The sequence below is a fragment of the Muscardinus avellanarius genome (assembly GCF_963383645.1).
Source record: "Muscardinus avellanarius genome assembly, chromosome: 16".
Taxonomy (NCBI): domain Eukaryota; kingdom Metazoa; phylum Chordata; class Mammalia; order Rodentia; family Gliridae; genus Muscardinus; species Muscardinus avellanarius.
This window is the reverse complement of record NC_137802.1, coordinates 69607439-69627619: the sequence shown is the minus strand read 5'-3', so window position 1 is coordinate 69627619 and position 20181 is coordinate 69607439. Positions and strand designations below refer to the sequence as shown.

General features: G+C 56.7%; 1 protein-coding gene across 1 annotated transcript in view; it reads left to right on the top strand.

Moving 5' to 3' along the window:
* Positions 1–18537, top strand: part of QRICH2 (glutamine rich 2) — a gene marked incomplete at both ends in the record, with an annotated part of 28896 nt that extends 10359 nt beyond the window's left edge. Inside the window, 19 exons of the mRNA XM_080714139.1 lie at positions 1686–1770; positions 1861–2010; positions 2563–2859; positions 3046–4070; positions 4812–5574; positions 7073–7158; positions 8600–8694; positions 9089–9203; positions 9562–9816; positions 11431–11553; positions 11636–11710; positions 11866–12030; positions 12176–12297; positions 13297–13362; positions 13574–13675; positions 14553–14753; positions 15291–15441; positions 15858–15945; positions 18359–18537. Of these exons, the coding sequence (XP_080570265.1) occupies positions 1686–1770; positions 1861–2010; positions 2563–2859; positions 3046–4070; positions 4812–5574; positions 7073–7158; positions 8600–8694; positions 9089–9203; positions 9562–9816; positions 11431–11553; positions 11636–11710; positions 11866–12030; positions 12176–12297; positions 13297–13362; positions 13574–13675; positions 14553–14753; positions 15291–15441; positions 15858–15945; positions 18359–18537 (4143 nt within the window). The remainder of the gene's footprint in view (positions 1–1685; positions 1771–1860; positions 2011–2562; positions 2860–3045; positions 4071–4811; positions 5575–7072; positions 7159–8599; positions 8695–9088; positions 9204–9561; positions 9817–11430; positions 11554–11635; positions 11711–11865; positions 12031–12175; positions 12298–13296; positions 13363–13573; positions 13676–14552; positions 14754–15290; positions 15442–15857; positions 15946–18358) is intronic.
* Positions 18538–20181: the final 1644 nt, after the last annotated feature.

Below are 20181 nucleotides of genomic sequence, written 5' to 3'. Positions count from 1 at the left end.
AATCCCAGTACTCAGGAGGTAGGAGGGTCACAGGCTCAAAGCCAGCCTCAGCAAATTAGTAAAACCAGATTAAAAAAGAAGGAAGGTAGGAAGGAAGGAAGGAAGGAAGGAAGGAAGAAAGGAAGGAAGGAAGGAAGGAAGGAGAAAGAAAAATAGGACTGGGGGTGTAGCTCAAATGTAAAATGCCCACCCTCTATACAATCAATCCTCTATACAAAAAAAAAAAAAAACTTTTGTTTTTGCTGTACTGGAGATTAAACCCAGGCCTCCACTGCTAAGCTCCATCTCCAGCCTTTAAAAATCTTTATTTTCAGACAGGGTCTCTCTAAGTTGCCCAGGCTGGCCTGGAATTAGAGGTTCCAGGAGGTGTAGCTGGAGGTGTAGCTCAGAGGTAGAATATCCCTGGGTTCAGTGCCCAGTACCTCAATACATAAATAAAGTAGGGTAGTACTGGGGATTGAACCAGGGACATTCTACCTCTGAGCTGTAACTCCAGCCCTTTTTTTTTTTTTTGGTGGTACTTGGGTTCCTGGAAACCCTTCTACCTCCAGGCTATACTCCCAGAACTATTTTTATATTTTTATTTGGAAACAGGGTCTCTTAAGCCAACATAGTTGGCTTCGAACCTGCACGGTCCTCCTGTCTCCGCCTCCCAAGCGTGGGGATTACAAGCGTGCGCCACCACGCCCGGCTCCAGCCCTATTGTATGTGTGTGTGTGTGTGTGTGTGTGTGTGTGTGTGGTACGAGGGATGGGACCCAGGAAAAGTCTACATCTGATCTACACTCTCAGCCCTATTTTATCCATTTATTTTGAAACACGGTCTCACTAAGTTGCAGAGGGCCTCACTAAGTTACTAAGGCTAGCCAAAAACCTGTGATCCTCCTGTCTCAGCCTCCCAAGTACTAGGATTACAAGAGTGCATCACTACGCCCGGCTTCTTCTTCTTTTTTTTTTTTTTTTTTTTTTAAACAGGGTCTCACTAAGTTGCTGAGAGTTTTGCTAAGTTGCTGAGGCTGGTCTTGAGCCTGTGATCTTCTTGTCTCGGCCTTCCAAGTACTGGGACTATAGACATATGCCACCATACCCGGCTTTATTTTTTATTTATGTGGTACTGGGGATTGAACCCATGGACGTTCTACCTCCAAGCTATAACCCACCTTCTTTTGTTTTGTTTTGAGACAGAATCTTCCTAAGTTGCAGAGGTTCTTCTTAAATTACTGAGGCCGGCCTTGAACCTGTGATCTTCTCAGTTTCCTAAGTACTGGGATTATAGGCATGCCCCACCAGAGCCAGTTTACAATCTTCTTTATGTCCAGTTTAGCCGGAGAGGTTTTTTGCTTGTTTGCTTTCACTGAGGGCCTTAAATCATCCCGGTCAGCCGGGCGTGGTGGCGCACGCTTGTAATCCCCGCGCTTGGGAGGCTGAGACAGGAGGATCACCTAGGTTCAAAGCCAGCCTCAGCTACTTAGCGAGGCTCTCAGCAACTTAGTGAGACCCTGTTTCCAAATAAAGAAGAATATAGGTCTGGGAGTGTAGCCAGGAGGTAGAAAGTCTCTGGGTTCCACTCCCAGTACCACCAAAAAAAAAAAAAAATCATCCCGGTAGACAGCGCAGCGCTCCTTCCTTTTGGCTCTGGGTACCTTTGCCTTGTCACTACTGATTTCCTTCTTCCCCTTCCACCAGAGCACAGACACATCTTCTAAACGCAAAACGCCATCTTCCGTAACATCAAATGAAATTCCAAGTGGAGCCTCCACCAAGCAGCCAAGTACTGACCAATCTCAGGTCTTTGCAGGTGGCCCCGATCAGACCTTGTCAGAATCCGGTGGCGCAGATCACCGCGGTTTGGTCCCTGAAGGCGTCACTGCCCGGGAACAGACCAAGGGCCCCTCTGCTACTCGATTTCCTGCCCGGGAACAGCACCCACGGGCCCGGGATGAAGCCAGCACCGCCAAGCCCCGCCAGCCTTCCGCACCCCAGGTCAAAGCAGAGCCGGAGCGTCGCAGAGGTAAAGACTTGGCTACCTCTGGCCGCTTCAGAAGAGATGAAAGAGACACGTCTCAGCAAGATTTACCCCCTCCCAGAGACCGGCACCATCATGCATACCCGGAGCAGCCACGTGGGGTGCCTGCTGCCCAGGGCCACGTCCACCCAAGGCCGGATCACCATGGAGGAGGGCCGCCTGGCACGGGTCAGCCTGGGTTTCCATATCCTGGCACTCACCCACACACCGTGGTGCCCCACAGTGTGGGGCAGCTCAGTGTGCTGCCACCTGAAATGGGGAGTCAGGGATTTATCCCGTTTGTCATGGATCAGCGTGGTATGGTGCCTCCACTGGTACCTGGCAGAGATCAGCAAGGCTTAGAACAACCCGGCATAGAGCAACTTGGTATGGCTCCACATGCTGCATACCCATACGGCGTGCCACTTCCGGGTACGGACCAACATGCCGCGGAATGGCCTGGCATGTATGAGAGAGCTATGGGACCACTTGGCACGGATCAACGCGGACTGATACCAGTTGGCATAGACCAGAATGGATTTGTCATATATGGCACAGATCAGCAAGGGCTGGTACCCCTTGGCATGGATCAGCCAGGACTGGTGCCCCCCAGCATGGGTCAGCCAGGACCCCCCAGCATGGATCAGCCAGGACTGGTGCCCCCCAGCATGGGTCAGCCAGGACCCCCCGGCATGGATCAGCCAGGACTGGTGTCCCCTGCTGGGATGCAAATCAGCCCAGATCAACAAGGTTCTGCCCAGCCCACTTTGGAAGCATCTGGCTTCACACAGCCTGGCTCAGAGCAGCACGATTGGGTCCAGCCTGGCATGGTGCAGCCTGTCTTAGATCACCGTGGTTTGGCCCAATCTCGCTCAAGTCAGCATGGTTTGGTGCATCCTGGAACAGGCCGACGAGGTGTGGTGCGGCCTGCTTTGGTCCCTCCTAGTGCAGGTCAGCCTGGCTTGGTCCAACCTGGTACATATCCACCTAGTTTGGCACAGCTTGGTATAGATCAACATGGTTCAGTCCAACCTGGTATAGATCAGGACATCCTGGTGCAGTCTGGGGCATATCTACCTTATTTGGTTCAGCCTGGTGCAGTTCAGCAGAGTTTGGTACAACCTGGTGCAGTTGAGCAGGGTTTGGTGCAGCCTGGTGCAGTTCAGGGTTTGGTGCAGGCTGGTACAGATCAGCAGGGTTTGGTGCAGCCTGGTGCCGTTCAGCAGGGTTTTGTGCAGCCTGGTGCCGTTCAGCAGGGTTTTGTGCAGCCTGGTGCAGTTCAGGGTTTTGTGCAGCCTGGTGCCGTTCAGCAGGGTTTTGTGCAGCCTGGTGAAGTTCAGGGTCTGGTGCAGCCTGGTGCAGTTCAGGGTCTGGTGCAGCCTGGTGCTGTTCAGCAGGGCTTGGTGCAGCCTGGTGCAGATCAGCAGGGCTTGGTGCAGCTTGGTGCATATCAGCGTGGTTTGGTGTACCCTGGTGTATATCAGCGTGGTTTGGTGCAACCTGGAATGGATCAATATGGTATGGCACAACCTGGCATAGATCAGCCAGGTGGCTTGGTGCCACCTGGTACAGATCAGCATGGTTTGATACAGCCTGGCATGAGTCAGCCTGGTTTGATGCAACCTGGTACAAGTCAGCATGGTTTAGTGCGGCCTGGCATGGGTCAGCGTGGCTTGGTGCAACCTGGTACAGGTCAGCGTGGTTCAGTGCAGCCAGGTGCAGATCAGCGTGGTTCAGTGCAGCCTGGCATGGGTCAGCGTGGTTCAGTGCAGCCGGGTGCAGATCAGCGTGGTTCGGTGCAGCCTGGCATGGGTCAGCGTGGTTCAGTGCAGCCGGGTGCAGATCAGCGTGGTTCGGTGCAGCCTGGCATGGGTCAGCGTGGTTCGGTGCAGCCGGGTGCAGATCAGCGTGGTTCGGTGCAGCCTGGCATGGATCAGCGTGGTTCGGTGCAGCCGGGTGCAGATCAGCGTGGTTCGGTGCAGCCTGGCATGGGTCAGCGTGGTTCGGTGCAGCCGGGTGCAGATCAGCGTGGTTCGGTGCAGCCTGGCATGGGTCAGCGTGATTCGGTGCAGCCGGGTGCAGATCAGCGTGGCTTGACACAACCTGACATATATCAGCCAGGTGGTTTGGAACAATCTGGTGCAGATCAGGGTGTTTTGGTGCCACCTGGAATGGATCAGCATGATTTGGCACAACCTGGCACAGATCAGCCAGGTGCAAGCTTGGTGCCACGTGGTATAGATCAGCATGGTTTTGTGCAGCCTGGCATGTATCCACGTGGTTTTGTGCAGCCTGGCATGTATCCACGTGGTTTTGTGCAGCCTGGCATGTATCCACGTGGTTTGGTGCAGCCTGGCATGTATCCACGTGGTTTTGTGCAGCCTGGCATGTATCCACGTGGTTTGGTGCAGCCTGGCATGTATCCACGTGGTTTTGTGCAGCCTGGCATGTATCCACGTGGTTTGGTGCAGCCTGGTGCAGGTCAGCGTGGTTTGGTGCAGCCTGGTGCAGATGAGCATGGCTTGGTGCAGCCTGGTGTGAAAGAGAAGGGTCTGGTGCAGCCTGGTGCGGAAGAGCAGGGTTTGGTGCAGCCTGGTGCGGAAGAGCAGGGTTTGGAGCAGCCTGGCATGGATCAGAGTGGCTTAGTCCAGCCTGGTACAGGTCAGTTTGGTACAGAACAACCTGGAGTGGGTAGTGCAGGTCTACAGGGCATGGCTCAACCCGGTATGTACATGCCTGGGTTGGCTTATCCTGGTGCCTATCCTGGTTGGGTGCAGCCTGGCGCCTACCCTCCTCGTTTGGTGCAGCCTGGTGCCTATCCGCCTGGTTTAGCACAACCTGGAACGGGCCCGCATGTTGGTGTGACAGCATCAGGCACAGAGCTGCACGACTTCCCGCCCTTCCTGTTTGGGCCTCAGGGTCTGGCATTCCCTCGACTGTACCAGCAGGGTGCGGTGCCTCCTGGCCAAGAGCAACATGGCCTCACGTTACCACTCCGAGCCATTCGAGGTTTGGGATCGCCAAATATAGGCCAAATGGGCTTGGTATCATCCGAAACGGACCAGCAAGGGTTGAGGCAGAAGGGCCCAACACCAAGCACAGGTTTGGATCAGCCAGGCCAGGACCACCCAGATGCAGGTCAGCCTGGCCGTGTGTATTCTCTCTTGGACTACCGTGGCCTCGAGCATCCTGCCTCTGGGAGCCAGGAGTTCCCAGGTGTCGGTCTGCACGGCCAGGCACACCTGGATCTCAGCAGCACAAGCACCTCAGACCAGCCCGAGCTTCTCACCCAGCCCTACGCTTCCTCTTTCCTGGCGAGTCGAGACTCCCTAAGCCTTCTCCGCCAAATCTCATCAGAAAGGAGCGAGTCCCTGAGCGAGACCCAGAGCCAGCGACGCGAGTCGCTGATAAAGCTGGCCCCCAGCTTCCCCTTAGCACTGGAAACATTCCGCCTGGTTGGGGAGATGGTCGGCTTCTACGTGGAGCTCAAGGAAAGCATCAAGGATTTGGAAGACGAGCAGGCTGGCCAAACTGACTTGGAGAAGTTACAATACCTGCTAGGAATGATGGGTAGGTACCATTTGCCGGGAGAGAACAGACCAGTGTTCTAGCTTTAAGCTGAAGCCATCTCTTTCTCCCTCTGACTGCAACTCCGGGCTGCTGAACTTCTTTGCTTTTTATTTTTGTGGTATTGTGGACTGAGCTCAGGGGCATTCTACCTCTTAGCTCCACCCCCAGACCTATCTTATTTATTTATTTAGTATTTATTTATTTATTGTGGTGCCGGGGGTTGAACCCAGAGGCATTCTACCTTTGAGCTACACCCCCAGCCGATTCTATTTCTTATCTGAAAACAGTGTCTTGCTAGGTGGGTGAGAGTCTCACTACTTGCTGAGGCTGTCCTCAAACTTGCCATCCTCCTTTCTCAGCTTCCCAAGTACTAGGATTACAGGCATGCACCACTATGCCTGGCTTTTTTAATTTTGAAACGGGGTCTCACTAGGTTGCCAAGAGCCTCACTCTCGCTGAGGCTGTCCTTGAACCTGTGATCCTCTGTCTCAACCTCCCAAGTACTGGGATTATAGACACACACCACTAGGCCCAGCTATCTGCAGCCCTTTTAGATTTTTTTTTTTTTCCAGTATTGTGGATGGAACCCAGGGGCATTCTACCTCCGAGCTACACCCCCAGCCGTACTTTTTATTCTTTACTTTGAAACAGGGTCTCACTGAGTTGCAGAGGGCCTCACTAAGTAGCTGAGGCTGTCCGCAAACCACCATCCTCCTGTCTCAGCCTCCGGAATGCTGGGATGACAAGCGTGCGCCACCACGCCCGGCTTGAATTTCTTTGTTCTGAAACAGGGTTGCACTAGGTTGCTGCGAGTCACTAACTGTCGAGATGGATCTCCAACCTGCAGCCCTCCCGTCTCAGCCTCCCATGTGCTGGGGCTACAGGCATGTACGGCACAGTAGCCAGCTGAACTCCTTCCTGAGCTCGAGAGTAGCGCGCCCGTTCTTAGGCCTTCTAGCTCTGCCCCAGCCTTTGGGGTCCAAATGAATAGATGGGCTGAAGCTAAGCCAGGGGTCCTGGGGCCTCTACAGGAGCAGGTTGAGATGCCTTTGGCAGAGTCCCTGGAAAGCGGCTCGGGGAGGCACAGACCCAAGGAAAATAGCAGCACTGGGAGGTGGGTGGGGAAGAAGGTTGCAGAAGGAAGCTTAGCACGTGCCCACAGCCAGAGCGCCTGCCTGCCTGCCCACCCTGGGCTCTATCCCAGCCCAGCAACAAAAAGCCTGAAAAACAAAAGACCCCAAGTTTTCCATTCCCGATTCCAGGCCCCCCCTCTCGAGAACACTTCAACAATTTTAGCAGTGGGTGCAAATGGACTCAGGCCTAGGTGGCGGCTACATAGGTGAAGGACAGTCCTCCCCCCTCTCCTGCCCTAGTCCGCAGGAAACAGGAGAGAGCGATAGGGCTGCTGCTTCCGGAGGTCCTCCGTGATGACGGGGCTGGAAATGGAGGCGGGTCCCCTCTGAGAACCCTCCGACAGTAAGGCCTCTCCTCCCCATAGTCAAAAAGGTCGTTCCTCCGGACCTGCAGGAACAGCTGAAGCTCCTCAGGACCTTGGCCAAAGAAGTCCGGCAGGACAAAGCAAAAGTAAGTGGGGCCGGGCCGTGGCGCGCGCTCGGGCTCTGATGAGCACCTCCTTTCCCCACAGTCGCGTCTGTGTGCACCTCAGGCCTTGCAGGGGGCGGAAAGCACACCCCAGCGTCACTGTGTGCGTTTCCGAGGCCTTAAAACTGACACTGAAAGCTGTTAAGATACAGCGGCGGGGATGGTGGATGACAAGACCTTTGCTCCTTTCCTTACGTGTAGCAGATCCGCTGCCCAATTTGGATTTTTTTTTTTTTTTTTTTTTTTTTTTTGGTGGTACTGGGGATGGAATCCAGGGGCATTCTACCTCTGAGCTAAACCCCCAGCCCTATTTTCTTATTCTTTATTTTGAAACGGGGTCACATTGAGTGTAAAGGGCCTCACTAAGTAGCTAAGGCTGGCCATGAACCGTGATCCTCCTATCTCAGCCACCCAAATGCTGGGATTACAAGTGTGCGCCACCATGCCCAGCTTCTCCAGCCGTATGTATGTATGTATGTATGTATGTATGTATGTATGTGTTTATTTATCTATTTATTTATTTGAAACAAGGTCTTGCTAGGTTTCCGAGGGTCTAAGGATGCTGAGGCTGGCTTTGAACCTCTGATCCTCCTGTCTCAGCCTCCCCAAGGACTGGGATTACAGGTGTGCATCCCCACACCTGGCTGGCTGCTAGGTCTTTAGCCACTGTCTAAAGTGCTAGATTTCTAAATCTGTTACATTGATGGGTGGCTGGACTTGGTTTTTGTTTTGTTTTGCTTTTAGTACTGGGGATGGAACCCAGGGGCATTCTATCTCTAAGCTACATCCCCAACCCTATTTTTTTTTTTTTTGTGTGTGTGTGTGTGTGTGGTACTGGGGTTCCTGGAAACCCTTCTACCTCTGGGCTATACTCCCAGACCTATTTTATCCTTTTTTTTATTTGGAAACAGGGTTTCTTAAGCCAGCACAACTGGCTTCAAACCTGCACGATCCTCCTGTCTCAGCCTCACAAGGGTGCGCCATCACGGCCGGACCCAGTCCTATTTTTATTCTTTATTTTGAAACAGGGTCTCACTGTGTTGCAAAGGGCCTCACTAAGTAGCTGAGGCCTGGATTTTTTTTTTTTTTTTTTTTTTTTTTTTTTTTTTTTTGCGGGTATGGAGATGGAACCCAGGGGCATTTGACCTCCGAGCTACATCCCCTGCCCTATTTTTTTATTCTTTATTTTGAAACCGGATCTCACTGAGTTGCGGAGGGCCTAAGTAGCTGCGGCTGTCTGCGAACCCGTCTCAGCCTCCCAAATGCTGGGATTACAAGTGTGCACCCCCACGCCCTGCTCTGGATTTTTGTCTTGGAAGATCAGCTAAGGATTAGAGAATGGGGTGGGGCTCCCTTGGGGTTCAGGGCCACAACGGGTGGGGGCTCAGGCCTGCCTGACCCTCCCCTCCCACTGGGTTTGTAGCTGGACCGGATGCAGAGGCTCCTGGAGGGCGATGAGCGAGAAGGAGGGAAGGAGATGAAGGGGGGACAGCTGGGCTTGCAGCTGGGCATCCTCAGGTGAGATGCCCCGCCCCTGCATTCCTGGCCCAGGCAGAATGGTGGTCTTGGGTCCCCGCAGGCCTTGAACTGACCTCTGCCTCTGCCTGGGATCACACCAGCAGTTCCGGTTGCCAGGGCCAGTTCAAGGAGCTGGTTCAAGTTCCCCAGGCTCTTAAAACAGAGTCCCCAGCGGGAAGCTGGAGGCTACCAGTGCCGGAGCCCCTCAGGACGCTTCCTCGCTGGGTCCTGTCCCATCGCCTTGCAGCCTCGGCCAGCACACCGGGCAACCCTCTGGGGCAGAGCAGGGCCAGGGGCCCCCTAGACAGAGCCTGTGGGGGTGGCGGGCAACCCCATGGCCAGGCTGAGCACTGCTGGGCTGGCGCTGGAGCCTGCTGGTCTCTTTTGATCGCAGAGCCACGGTGGCTGACATTGAGAAGGAGCTGGCTGAGCTGAGGGACAGCCAGGAACAAGGCAAGGCTTCCCTGGAGAATTCGGTCACCGAAGCCTCCCTGTACCTGCAGGATCAGGTGAGGAGCTGCGCGCTGCTCACCAGCTACCAGACCAAGGGCCCTTAGAGCAGGCATCCCTGCCCTCACTGCTCAGAGACCAGGCCCCGCGGCCCCCTTGGCGTGCGAGAAGGTGGCTGCCCAGGATGTAGCCCCTCCTGGCCCAAAGCTGCCGGTGCACGGTGCACGGGGGCCTAGACATGTCTTTTCACACCAGACCAAGGGCCAGCTGGAGAAAGGTCCAGAGAGCTCCCTCCTGCAAGCCCTTTATTGGGCATGAACGCTGCCCTCCGGAGCGCACGATTCACTGTTTAATAGACAGAGGTCAAGTGCTTGCTGCCCGCCGCATGTCCCGCCCCCATATCTCTCCTGCCTCCAGTTAGACAAGCTCAGGACCATCATTGAAAACATGCTGGCCTCCTCCTCCACTCTGCTATCCATGAGCATGATGCCACACAACACCCTGACCGACATAGCACCAGGCCAGATTGACCCCGAGGCCACCTGTCCAGCCTGCAGCCTGGACCTGGGCCACCAGGTCAGCACGCTGGTGCAGCGCTACGAGCAGCTCCAGGACATGGTCAACAACCTGGCCGCCTCCCGGCCCTCCAAGAAGGCCAAGCTCCAGAGCCAGGTGGGCTCCCAGGGCCGGGGCCGGCCGCCCTCCCCAGGACCAAGCCTTGGGGCTTGGGGGTCATTTTCCACAATGGAGCCTTTCAACCAGGTCCCACCCAAATCTCTGGGCCTTCCACAGGGTCACAGCAAGGCCACAGCAGACGGAGCTCTGGGGACAGAGGACTGTGGGCGGCCGGCCTGGCTGGCTGAGGGTGGAGTGGTGCCATTTGAGTGCCCCAGGGACACAGGCATAGCTGTGGGGACAGCAACCCCTTCCGATTTCCCTCCAAGGGCAGGCTTGCTGGTGGGGCGGGGACAGCCGCAGGTCCCTGGGAGCTGCCTCCTGGACTCAGGAATTCTGATTCGGCTCAAATAAAATGGAGAGACTAGCCCACACCTCAACTCAGAGCACCGCAGGAAAGCACAGCACAGCACTCCTCTTTCTTTTCTTTTTTTCTTTTCTTTCTTTCTTTCTTTTTTTTCTTTGGGTGGGGGTACTGGGGATTGAACCCAGAGGCATTCTATCTCCATGTTATACCTCTAGCCCAATTTTTTTTTTTTTTTTTTTTTTTCGGTACTGGGGGTGGAACCCAAGGGCATTCTACCTCTGAGCTACACCCCAGCCCTATTTCTTTTTTTCTTTCTTTCTTCCTTCCCTCCTTCCTTCCTTCCTTCCTTTTCTTTTCTTTCTCTCTTCATCTCTCTCTTTTCTTTCTTTTTTTTTTTTTTCCAGTACTGGGGATGGAACCCAGGGGCATTCTACCTCCAAGCTACATCCCCAGCCCGATTTTTTATTCTTTATTTTTGACACAGCATCTCACTGAGTTGCAAAGGACCTCACTAAGTAGCTGAGGCTGGCCACGAACAGCGATCTTCTTGTCTCAGCCTCCCAAATGCTGGGATTAAAAGTGTGCACCACCACACCCAGCTATTTATTTATTTATTTTTTTTTGGGGGGGGTAGTACTGGGGTTCCTGGAAACCCTTCTACCTCCAGGCTACACTCCCAGATACCTATTTTTTATATTTTATTTGGAAACAGGGTCTTTTAAGCCAGCGATGCTGGCTCTGAATCTGCACCATCCTCCTGTCTCCGCCTCCCAAGTGTGGGGATTACAAGTTATGCGCCACCATGCCTGGCTTATATTTATTTATTTTTAAATTTATTTATTTATTTATTTATTTTTGCAGTACTAGGGATGGAACCCAGGGGCATTCTACCTCTAAGCTACACCCCCAGCTCTATTTTTTATTCATTATTTTAAAACAGGGTCTCACTGAATTGCAAAGGGCCTCACTAGTGTAGCTGAGGCTGTCCTCGAACCACAATCCTCCTATCTCAGCCACCCAAATGCTGGGATTACAAGCGTGCGCCACCACGCCCAGCTCCACTTGTAGCCCTTTATATCTTTTATTTTGTTTTGAAACAGAGTCTCGCTAGATTGCAGAGGGTCTGTCTCACTAAGTTGCTGAGGCTGGTCTCAAACCCAGGCTTGTCCTATCTCAGCCTCCCAAATACTGGGATTAAAGGTGTGCGCCACCACGCCCAGCTCAGGGTGGTGCTTTAAGAGCCAGCTTACCAGGGGATTGCCCCGGCAGCCTCAGAAAACCTCCCCCCTCCAACCCCACGGCAGGATGAGGAGCTGCTGGGCCACGTGCAGAGCGCCATCCTGCAGGTGCAGGGCGACTGTGAGAAGCTCAACCTTACCACCTGCAACCTCATCGAGGACCATCGGCAGAAGCAGAAGGACATTGACGTGAGCTATGGGCGGAGGGGGCCGAGTGGGGCCCCAGCCGCTCAGCTGCCGGCTTCTTAATCCCCGCTCGCTGGGCCCCCAGGTGCTGTACCAGAGCCTGGAGAAGCTGGAGAAAGAGAAGGCCAACAGGGAGCACCTGGAGATGGAGATCGACGTGGTATACGCCCGCGCCGCGGCCACCGGGCCCCAGGGTGGGAGCGGGCGGGGGGCGCAGGCTCTCGGCAGCCTGCCCTGCATCGCAGGTCCACCTCCAGGGGACAGCCCTGCCATGGCTCTCTCCCGGGTGGGGCCTCCCCTCCCTCTCCCTTGCAGAAAGCTGACAAGAGTGCCCTGGCGGCCAAAGTGAGCCGGGTCCAGTTTGACGCCACCACGGAGCAGTTGAACCACATGATGAAGGAACTGGTGGCCAAGATGAGCGGGCAGGAGCAGGACTGGCAGAAGATGCTGGACAAGCTCCTGGTAGAGATGGACAGCAAGGTGCGTGCAGGAGAGGCCGAGGGCACGAGGGCGGGTGGGCAGGGCTACTCTCCAGCCGCGCCTGGGTCTGGACCCCACCGGCTTCCCGCTTCCCGAGGCTGGGCTCCGCCCCCTGCCTTGGCGCTCACCCCGTGCCCACCCTTAGCTGGACCGCCTGGAGCTGGACCCTGTGAAGCAGTCGCTGGAGGATCGGTGGAAGTCGCTGCGGCAGCAGCTCAAAGAGCACTCGCCAATGTACCAGGCGGATGAGGCAGCCATCATGCGCAGGTGAGGCCGGGACTATGGAGAGGCCAGGAGGCCGGGCAGCCCCAGGCAAGCAGCTCCCCCACAGGGCTCCAGGGATAGAGTTTTAGAGCTGGAAGGACTCTTCTGGCTCAGACCCCTTCAAATAACAGTGGAGAACCGGGTGTGATGACACACACTTGTAATCCTAGTACTTGGGAGGCTGACACAGGAGGCTGGCAGGTTGGAGATCAGCCTCTGCAACCTCGTGAGGCCTTCCACAACTCATTAAGACCCCGTATCACAATAAGAAAAATAAAATAGGGCTGGGGGTATAGTTCAGAGGTAGAATGCCCCTGGGTTCGATCCCCAATGCCACAAAAAAATAAAAATAAAAAAAAAAATTAAGCTGGGGCCAGGCGTGATGGCACACGCTTGTAATCCCCATGTTTGGGAGGCAGAGACAGGAGGATCGTGCAGGTTCGAAGCCAGCCACGCTGGCTTAAGAGACCCTGTTTCCAAATTAAAAAGTATAAAAATAGGTCTGGGAGTATAGCCCGGAGGTAGAAGGGTTTCCAGGAATCCCAGTACCACTACCAAAATAAATAAATAAATAATAAAAAATAAGCTAGGGGTGTATCTCAGAGGTAGGATACCCGAGTTCAATCCCCAGTACCACAAAAACAAAACAAAACAAAAAAATAACTGGAGAAAGAGAGCAGAGGAGGTGCCAGGTTCCCTGGACCGGGCTTGTGCTATGCTGGGCCTTTGGGATAGGAAGGGACCTATTCCTGAGGCTGAGATGGCTCCTTGGGGACCTGGCTGGTGGCAGGCTTGAAGCCCAGTTACCATCCTTGGCCACCAGAGGGGTCCCAAGGCCTACAAAGGCCACCCTCGGGGACCTGGGAGCCCCAGTGGCTTTGGGTTGGGCTGGCAGGTGCGGAGTCGTGCCCAGAGCAGTGACTTCCTGGGAAGCTGGCCCCTGATCTGCCACCCTGCCGAACCCTCGGAGGCCCTCACCCGCTGCCCACCCCCTTCCTACAGGCAGCTCTTGGCTCATTTCCACTGCCTGTCCTGTGACCGGCCCTTGGAGACGCCTGTGACCGGACAGTGAGTACCCATAGCTCACCGGGGGCAGCTAGTGGGCACACAGGGATGTACCTCCTGCATCCTGCACCCACCTCCGGTCCTTCCTTCTATCTCATGGGCCAGCTTCCCACCCTGAGGCAGGAAGGCCCATAGGTGGGTAGGGACGGGCCTGACTGTTGGAGCTGAGTGAAGGGATTTCTCACTCTCTGACCCTCCCCTTTTCTCTGCTCAGAATGATCAACGTGACCCCTGTGGGTCCCAGCCTGCCCGGGCACCGGTCCCTCCGCCCCTACACAGTGTTTGAGCTGGAGCAGGTCCGCCAGCAGAGCCGCAAGTAGGAGACAGCGGGGGCCGGGGCCAGGCTGAGGGCGGGAAGACGGGATAGAGTCAGCCAGAGGATACCCTGGGGGTACTGTGGAGGGCCTCCTGCTTGGAGCCAGGATGGGGGCCCCTAGACCACTTCCTGAACTAGCCCCGCAGCTCTTTTCAGGGTAGCAGCATCAGGGGAAGCCCTGGCGATAACCTACCTGCCTTTGTGGTGCCTGTTGGGCGTTCTGGTGGGATACTGCCCAGGGTCCCTGCTGCCACCTGCTCCCATGTCCCTGAGTGACTCCACAACCCCGGGCCTGGGTGGGGAGCCCAGGGCACAGCTCAACTAAAGAGTGGGCTTCGTGAGGAAAGGCCGGCCCCCTGCAGCCTCAGACTCCTGCCCTTCGCTCTCAATGATGGGGTTAAGGGTTACAGTAAGGATGGCTCCTTAGCCCACAGTTGTAATCCCAGCATTTGGGAGGCTGAGACCAGAGGATCGCTGTTCACAGACAGCCTCACCTACTTAGTGAGGCCCTTTGCAACCCTGTTTCAAAATAAAGAATAAAAAATAGGGCTGGGGGTGTAGCTCAGAGGTAGAATGCCCCTGAGTTCCATCCCTAGTATTGCAAAAAAAACCAAACAAACAAACAAAAAAAACAACAACAAGAACCTGAGGAGTTCCAGGTATGTGGGGCCAGATATGCAGCCCCCCTTCCGTGGGGCCCAGCTGCCCGGTGGCCCCAGCAGGCCTCTAGCCCTTCACGGACACTAGCTCAGCCCATGTAGAGTCCGGGAGAACGAGCCTGGAGCAGAAGGTAGTGCTTGCACAAGGCTCAGGAGCGGCCAAGGTGCCTCCAGGTCCTGTCTGGTCCTGGCTGACCCTCCTCCCGCCCCGCCCGCAGCCTCCGGCTGGGCAGCACCTTCTCCCGGGGTGACCTGTCTCCGATGGAGCGGAGCGTGGGGCGCCTGCGCACCATGCACTCCAAGATGCTAATGGACATCGAGAAGGTGCAGATCCACTTCGGCGGCTCGGTGAAGGCCAGCAGCCAGATGATCCGTGAGCTGCTGCACACCCAGTGCGGCAGCTCGCCCTGCTACAAACGGTCAGAGTCCCGGGGCTCTCGCTTTATGGCTCCAGTGGCCATATCAGCACACACCTCACCCCACTGCCGGGAGGGGAGGGGAGTGGGGAGAGAGGGGGTGAGAGCACGTATACAGGATGTGTGCCTGAGACACCAGGTGTGGTGACCCACACCTGTAATCCTAGCATTTGGGAGGCAGAGACAGGAGGACCCAGGTTCAAGGCCAGCCTCAGCTACTTAGTGAGGCCCTCTGCAACTCAGTGAGACCCTGTTTCAAAATCCAGAATAAAAAATAGGGCTGGGAGTGGAGCTCCGAGGTGGAATGCCCCAGGTTCCATCCCATTATTACACACACACACAAACATGTGCACATGGGGGTGCTGGGCACACCTGTATGCGTGTTCCGTGTGCATGTGTGTGGTCCTCGGGTGGCCTTGAGGTTGCCGGCTCACCCACCGCCACCCTGACCCCTGGAGACCCCCGGAAGCACGCCACCCCCTTCCTCCGGGCCTGCTGCGGGCGTGCCCTAGTGACTCCCCTCTCCACCCCGCATCGCAGGGTGCCGGACGCGATGGTAGATTACTCCTTCTCGTCGGTTCCCAGGCGCTGCGGGGGCAGCCACACCCTCACCTACCCCTACCGTCGGACCCGCCTGCAGCACCTGTCCCAGGGCTCATATGCCCCTGAGGAGATCCAGATCGCCATGAAGGTTGGGCCTCAGCCTGGGAGCCTGGGAGCGGCAGGAGGAAGCCCTGACACTCCCCAGATTCAGGAGAAGCACTAGTGGCGGGCACCGTACCCAGCACTCAGCTTGGAGGCACTTTCTTAACCAGACCCAGTTCAAGCCCCGGCTCTGTGCCCTTCCTGGTGAAGAACGCTGCTCCCACCACCGCCCACCGGGCCCGGGCCCGGCCCTCACAGGCACTAAGAAGGGCATAATTTCTACCTCCTCCACCTTGTCACTCTGTCCTGGCATGGCCCTGGGTCCCCAGGCAGGGTTCTAAGCACTGTTTGGGGCCTGGAATCAGGAGGCCACGGTGCCCTTCCCTCGGGCCCTCACGGAGACAGGACCAGGGGAACACACCGGGTGCTGCCGTGGTAATGGGCATACATCCACCTCCGCAGCACGACGAGGTGGACATCTTGGGCCTGGATGGACATATTTACAAGGGGCGGATGGACACGAGGCTGCCATCCATCCTGACCAAAGACTGTGAGTATCCAGGTAGCCCAGAGGCCCTCAGGGTCCTTGCGTGGGTCCCCAGGGACATCCCTCTCCTGGTAGGTTGGGCACACCTTAGGCCGCTGGGCCCTGGGTGCCTCCCTACTGTCCTTTGCCTGCCCTCAAGGTCCAGGCCTCTCCAAAAGCCACCAGGTAAGTGGTGCAGGTAGAGGACGGCGCTCCGCCCTCAGCCAGGGCCGTGTCAGGCAGTGACTCCGGCTTGTCTGGCCAGCCTTCATCCTCTAGCAGCACATCTGAGCCTTCCCACCTCAGCCCTGTCCACAACATCGCCACGGCCAGGCTTATCTGATGTGTGTAGGTCTTCATAGAACATGAAAATAAGGGAGGATGGATGGATGGATGGACGGACAGACGGACAAATGGGCAGGTGGATGTGTGAATGAATGAAGTGCTTCTAAGGGGCATAGCCACAAATTCTGACCCCATAGGATCCCACCCCGGCTAGGCTGGCTGTGAGCAGCAGCCCTGCACCCATCTCCCCATCCCCATGGGTCCCCATAGAGCTCTGGCTCGAGGTCTCGGGACTGACCTTGCCCTCCGCTGCCCTCCCCAGCCCCAGTGATCACGAAGGCCAAGTCCAAGCAGTCGAGACCCAACGTGCACAGGACGCAGACCCTCAGCAGCCAGCCGCCGTCTCGGCCTCAGAGCGCTCGGATATTGGTGGATACAAACTCAGGTAGCTTCCTGTGGATGGAGCATCCTCCCGGGCGGCCTGGGCACCACCCCCAGGCCTCTTCTTCCTGCCCCACCACCCCCTTTCCAGCCATGCTGCTTTATACCTGTATGTCCCTGGAAAGAGGAAAGACTGGGAACTGAAAGGTGGGGCGGGAGGGAGAAGAGAAGGAGTCCAGTTACTGAGCATCTGATATCCGCCAGGTCTGTGTGGATACTACTGGTGTTCCCATTTCACAAGAGACTTGGGCCGGTCTCAGGCCCAAGTCCTTCCCAGAGTACTTTCTAAACAGCGGCTGGTGAACACAGGACCATGACAAGCCTCAGGGGACCCCTTTCCCTGGCCCTACCTTGAAGGAGTTCCTCCTCACCCCCAGGCCTGGAAAGCCCCTCGAGTCCCTGGACTCCCAAGGCGAGGTGCTAGATCATGCCTGAGGGTCAGGCAGCCACGGGCCAAGGTTCAGCCACACGAGGGCCTGGGCCTGCCAGGACACGGGCCTGTGGTTACCGGGTGACGGCAGCCCTCTGCAGACCTTTCCTCACCTGTCATCAAAGGGTGTGGATTGATTGATTCCTGCTTCTAAGAGCCAGGGTCTCCTAGGATCTAATGAAGGTGCTGACCTCCTGCCAACTGCTTACATACCCGCAGCACCTCACGAAGGCCTGCAGGAGGCACGAGGGTCCCTAGAACCTACAAGCTCTGCACTGCTCCTCCATCCAGTCAGCCAGGCCAGGGAGGGTGGGAAAGGGAATAGCTCCCTGTCATGGTGGTCATGGCGCTGGCCTTCAGAGAGGGCTCCTCACTGGCCACACATCATTAGGAGTTTTACACAGAGGGATCCCTCCTTCCTTTCTTTCTTTCTTTCTTTCTTTCTTTCTTTCTTTCTTTCTTTCTTTCTTGTACTAGGGATTGAACACAGGAGTGTTCAACCTCCAAGTTACACCCCCAGCCCTATTTTTTTTTTCAGTACTGGGGATGGAACCCAAGGGACATTCTACCTCCGAGCTATACCCCCAGCCCTTTTTTTTTTATTCTTAATTTGAAACAGGGTCTCTCTGAGTTGCAAAGGGCCTCACTAAGTAGCTGAGGCTGTCTACGAACCCAGCATCCTCCTGTCAACCTCCCAAATGCAGGGATTACAAATGTGCACCACCACACCCAGCTCCTGTATAAACCACTTTTAACTTACATGCCAATACTAAGAGGTAGGGGTTGTTGGTAGCCCAGTTTTCTCAGATATAACTGAGAAAGCACAGAGAAGGTAAGGTGTTTGCTCAAGGCCACACAGGAGTGATGAAATTCAAAGCCAACTGTTGGGCCCTGGAGCCTTCTCTGGTAACCAAGAGAAATGGGGGTGCTTAGCTCTCTCCTCCCAGGCACCCCACTGTCTCCCCCAAGGGCAAATGAAGTAGAGAAGCAGGAGAGAAAAGAATGGTAGTCAGGAAAGAGCCCGCGTCTACCTGTGTGAATGTACCTAGGAGGCCGGCGAGGCCCTTGCAGGAGGGTGTGTTTATTTTTCAAGCATGATACAGGAGTCCTAAGAGTCTGCTCAGGAGCTTCTACGAACACCTGCCCCTTGTATTCCATCCATCCACCTGGCTCCTGGGGCTGCTCCCGCCGTCGCTGGGCCACGGGTGTGCCGCAGTGGCCCTGGTTGGTGGGTACGCGGGGCGGGGGTGGGGGACCAACCTGCGCCCTCCTGTCTTGTAGCTTCTTCACGGCAGCAGGACAGACCCGTCTCCTCAGAGGGGCGTCCCTCCCAGTTGGCCCACCTAGCCAGTCCCAGCACGATGGCAACGCTGCAGGGTGGCCCCCAGGGGAGGGACATGCCCCCTGGGGAAGGGCTGGAGGAGCCCACCCGGGGGCCCCGGTCCACTACCGCTCATTGAGCAGAGCTTTAAATAAATATTTAGGATAGAGCTGGCCTCTCTTGATGGTCCTGCCTCAGAACAGGTAGGGAGGTGCCTGCCCCTGGCTAGGCAGCCCCAGGGACCCCAGGCACACAGTCTAAAATTAAGACACCCAGCCCCCCCTCAGGGGGTGCCAGGAGGGCTGGACCCAGGGCAGGGAGGGCCCCCAGCTGCTCTCTGCTGACCTCGGCCGGCCAGGGGTGCTGCTGGCCTGGGCCCCGCTGGAGGGGTGTGCTAGCCTAGCTGCTCCCTTCTCCCACACGTCCCAGGGAGCAGCTGCTGCTTCCCTTGAGCTGGCTGTCCCTGGCAGAGGGGCTCAGAGCAGGGGCTCCTGGGCGTGACTCACAGGGGTGCAAGGCCGGCCCTGGCCCAGCTCCAGCCACTGGGCCCCGTCTGCCCTCCTCCATGCTAGCCCCAGACCATGAGGTCTGGACGTGGGGGAGGAGCAGAGTGGGGCTGAACTTAGGCTGAAGACCAACCCCCACAGGGCAGGAGGGCTGGCCCCTCTGAGGCCTAGGAAGCCCTGAATCATCAACGCAGCTCCTTCCCGGCCCGGTCCTACCTCAGAGTGAATGAAGTGCCCAGAGCGGAGATGGGGGCTCCCCCACCCCCGGGTCCCAGCACCCTCACGTGGGAAAGCAACGTCTTAGGCAACAGCCCCACGGTGCAGTGTGAGAAGAGGGGGTGACCAAATTACACAGGAAACAGCCCCGAAGTGGGTTTCTCGGCCTGGCCCGGCGTGCGTGGGGGCGGGCTTGGCTAGGGGGCCCGTGGCGGGGTCCTTCCCCAATCCCATGAGCCTTTATGCCATGATGTAATGCTTGGAGCTGGGGAAAGAGGAGCCACTTGGCCGGTGGGTCCCCAATGAGTGCCCCAGCCCTCACCCCCGGTTTCTCTCACTAAAGCCCCACCCTGGCAGTGAAATGGCAGAAGGTCAGCTCAGTTTCCCTGTTCTAGAAGCCAAGCTCGTAGGCTTGGCAGGGCAGCCCTCCTGCCTGCGCCATGCCCCATGCCTGCCCACAAAAGGACCAGGAGCCACATTCCTCGAGCAGCCCAGGCCAGCCCTCCTGGGTGGACCCCAGCCCAGGTGCCAGAGCCTCTGGGGGTGGCACAGCCCGCTGGTCCACGTGCCAGCCGGGGGCTTCCCCTCCCAGCCTGGGAAAGCGCAGGTGGGCAGGGGCGAGGCTGAGAGGTACCTCAGGGCTTTCCAGTCAGGAAACAAAACTAAAAGAACAGACCCAGCTTCCAAGTACAGCCAGCGTCACATGCAGGAGCCAGGGCGGCTGGGCCCACCGTTCTGCCTCACTAAAGGCGGGGGTGCCCACCACGGGGTGGGGGATGCCCGAGGCGCCCGCCCAAAGGCTGGGGTGGCTGCCTGACCAGCTGTTTGCTTCATCCAAGGCCACATCCTCTGGCCCAGGCCTGCCTCCCAACAGCACTCGGCCCCTCCAACTGCATTGGTGCCGGCACCTGACAGAGGGTGCCAGTTCCAATCCAGACCATGTGCTGGTTACCCCTCCCACAGCTAGGCGAGTGGCTCCCCACTCACCTGGACACCTGCACCGAAGACCAGGAGAAAGGGGTGCTGTGGGGGAACACCATCACTAACGCTGCCTGCTCCCA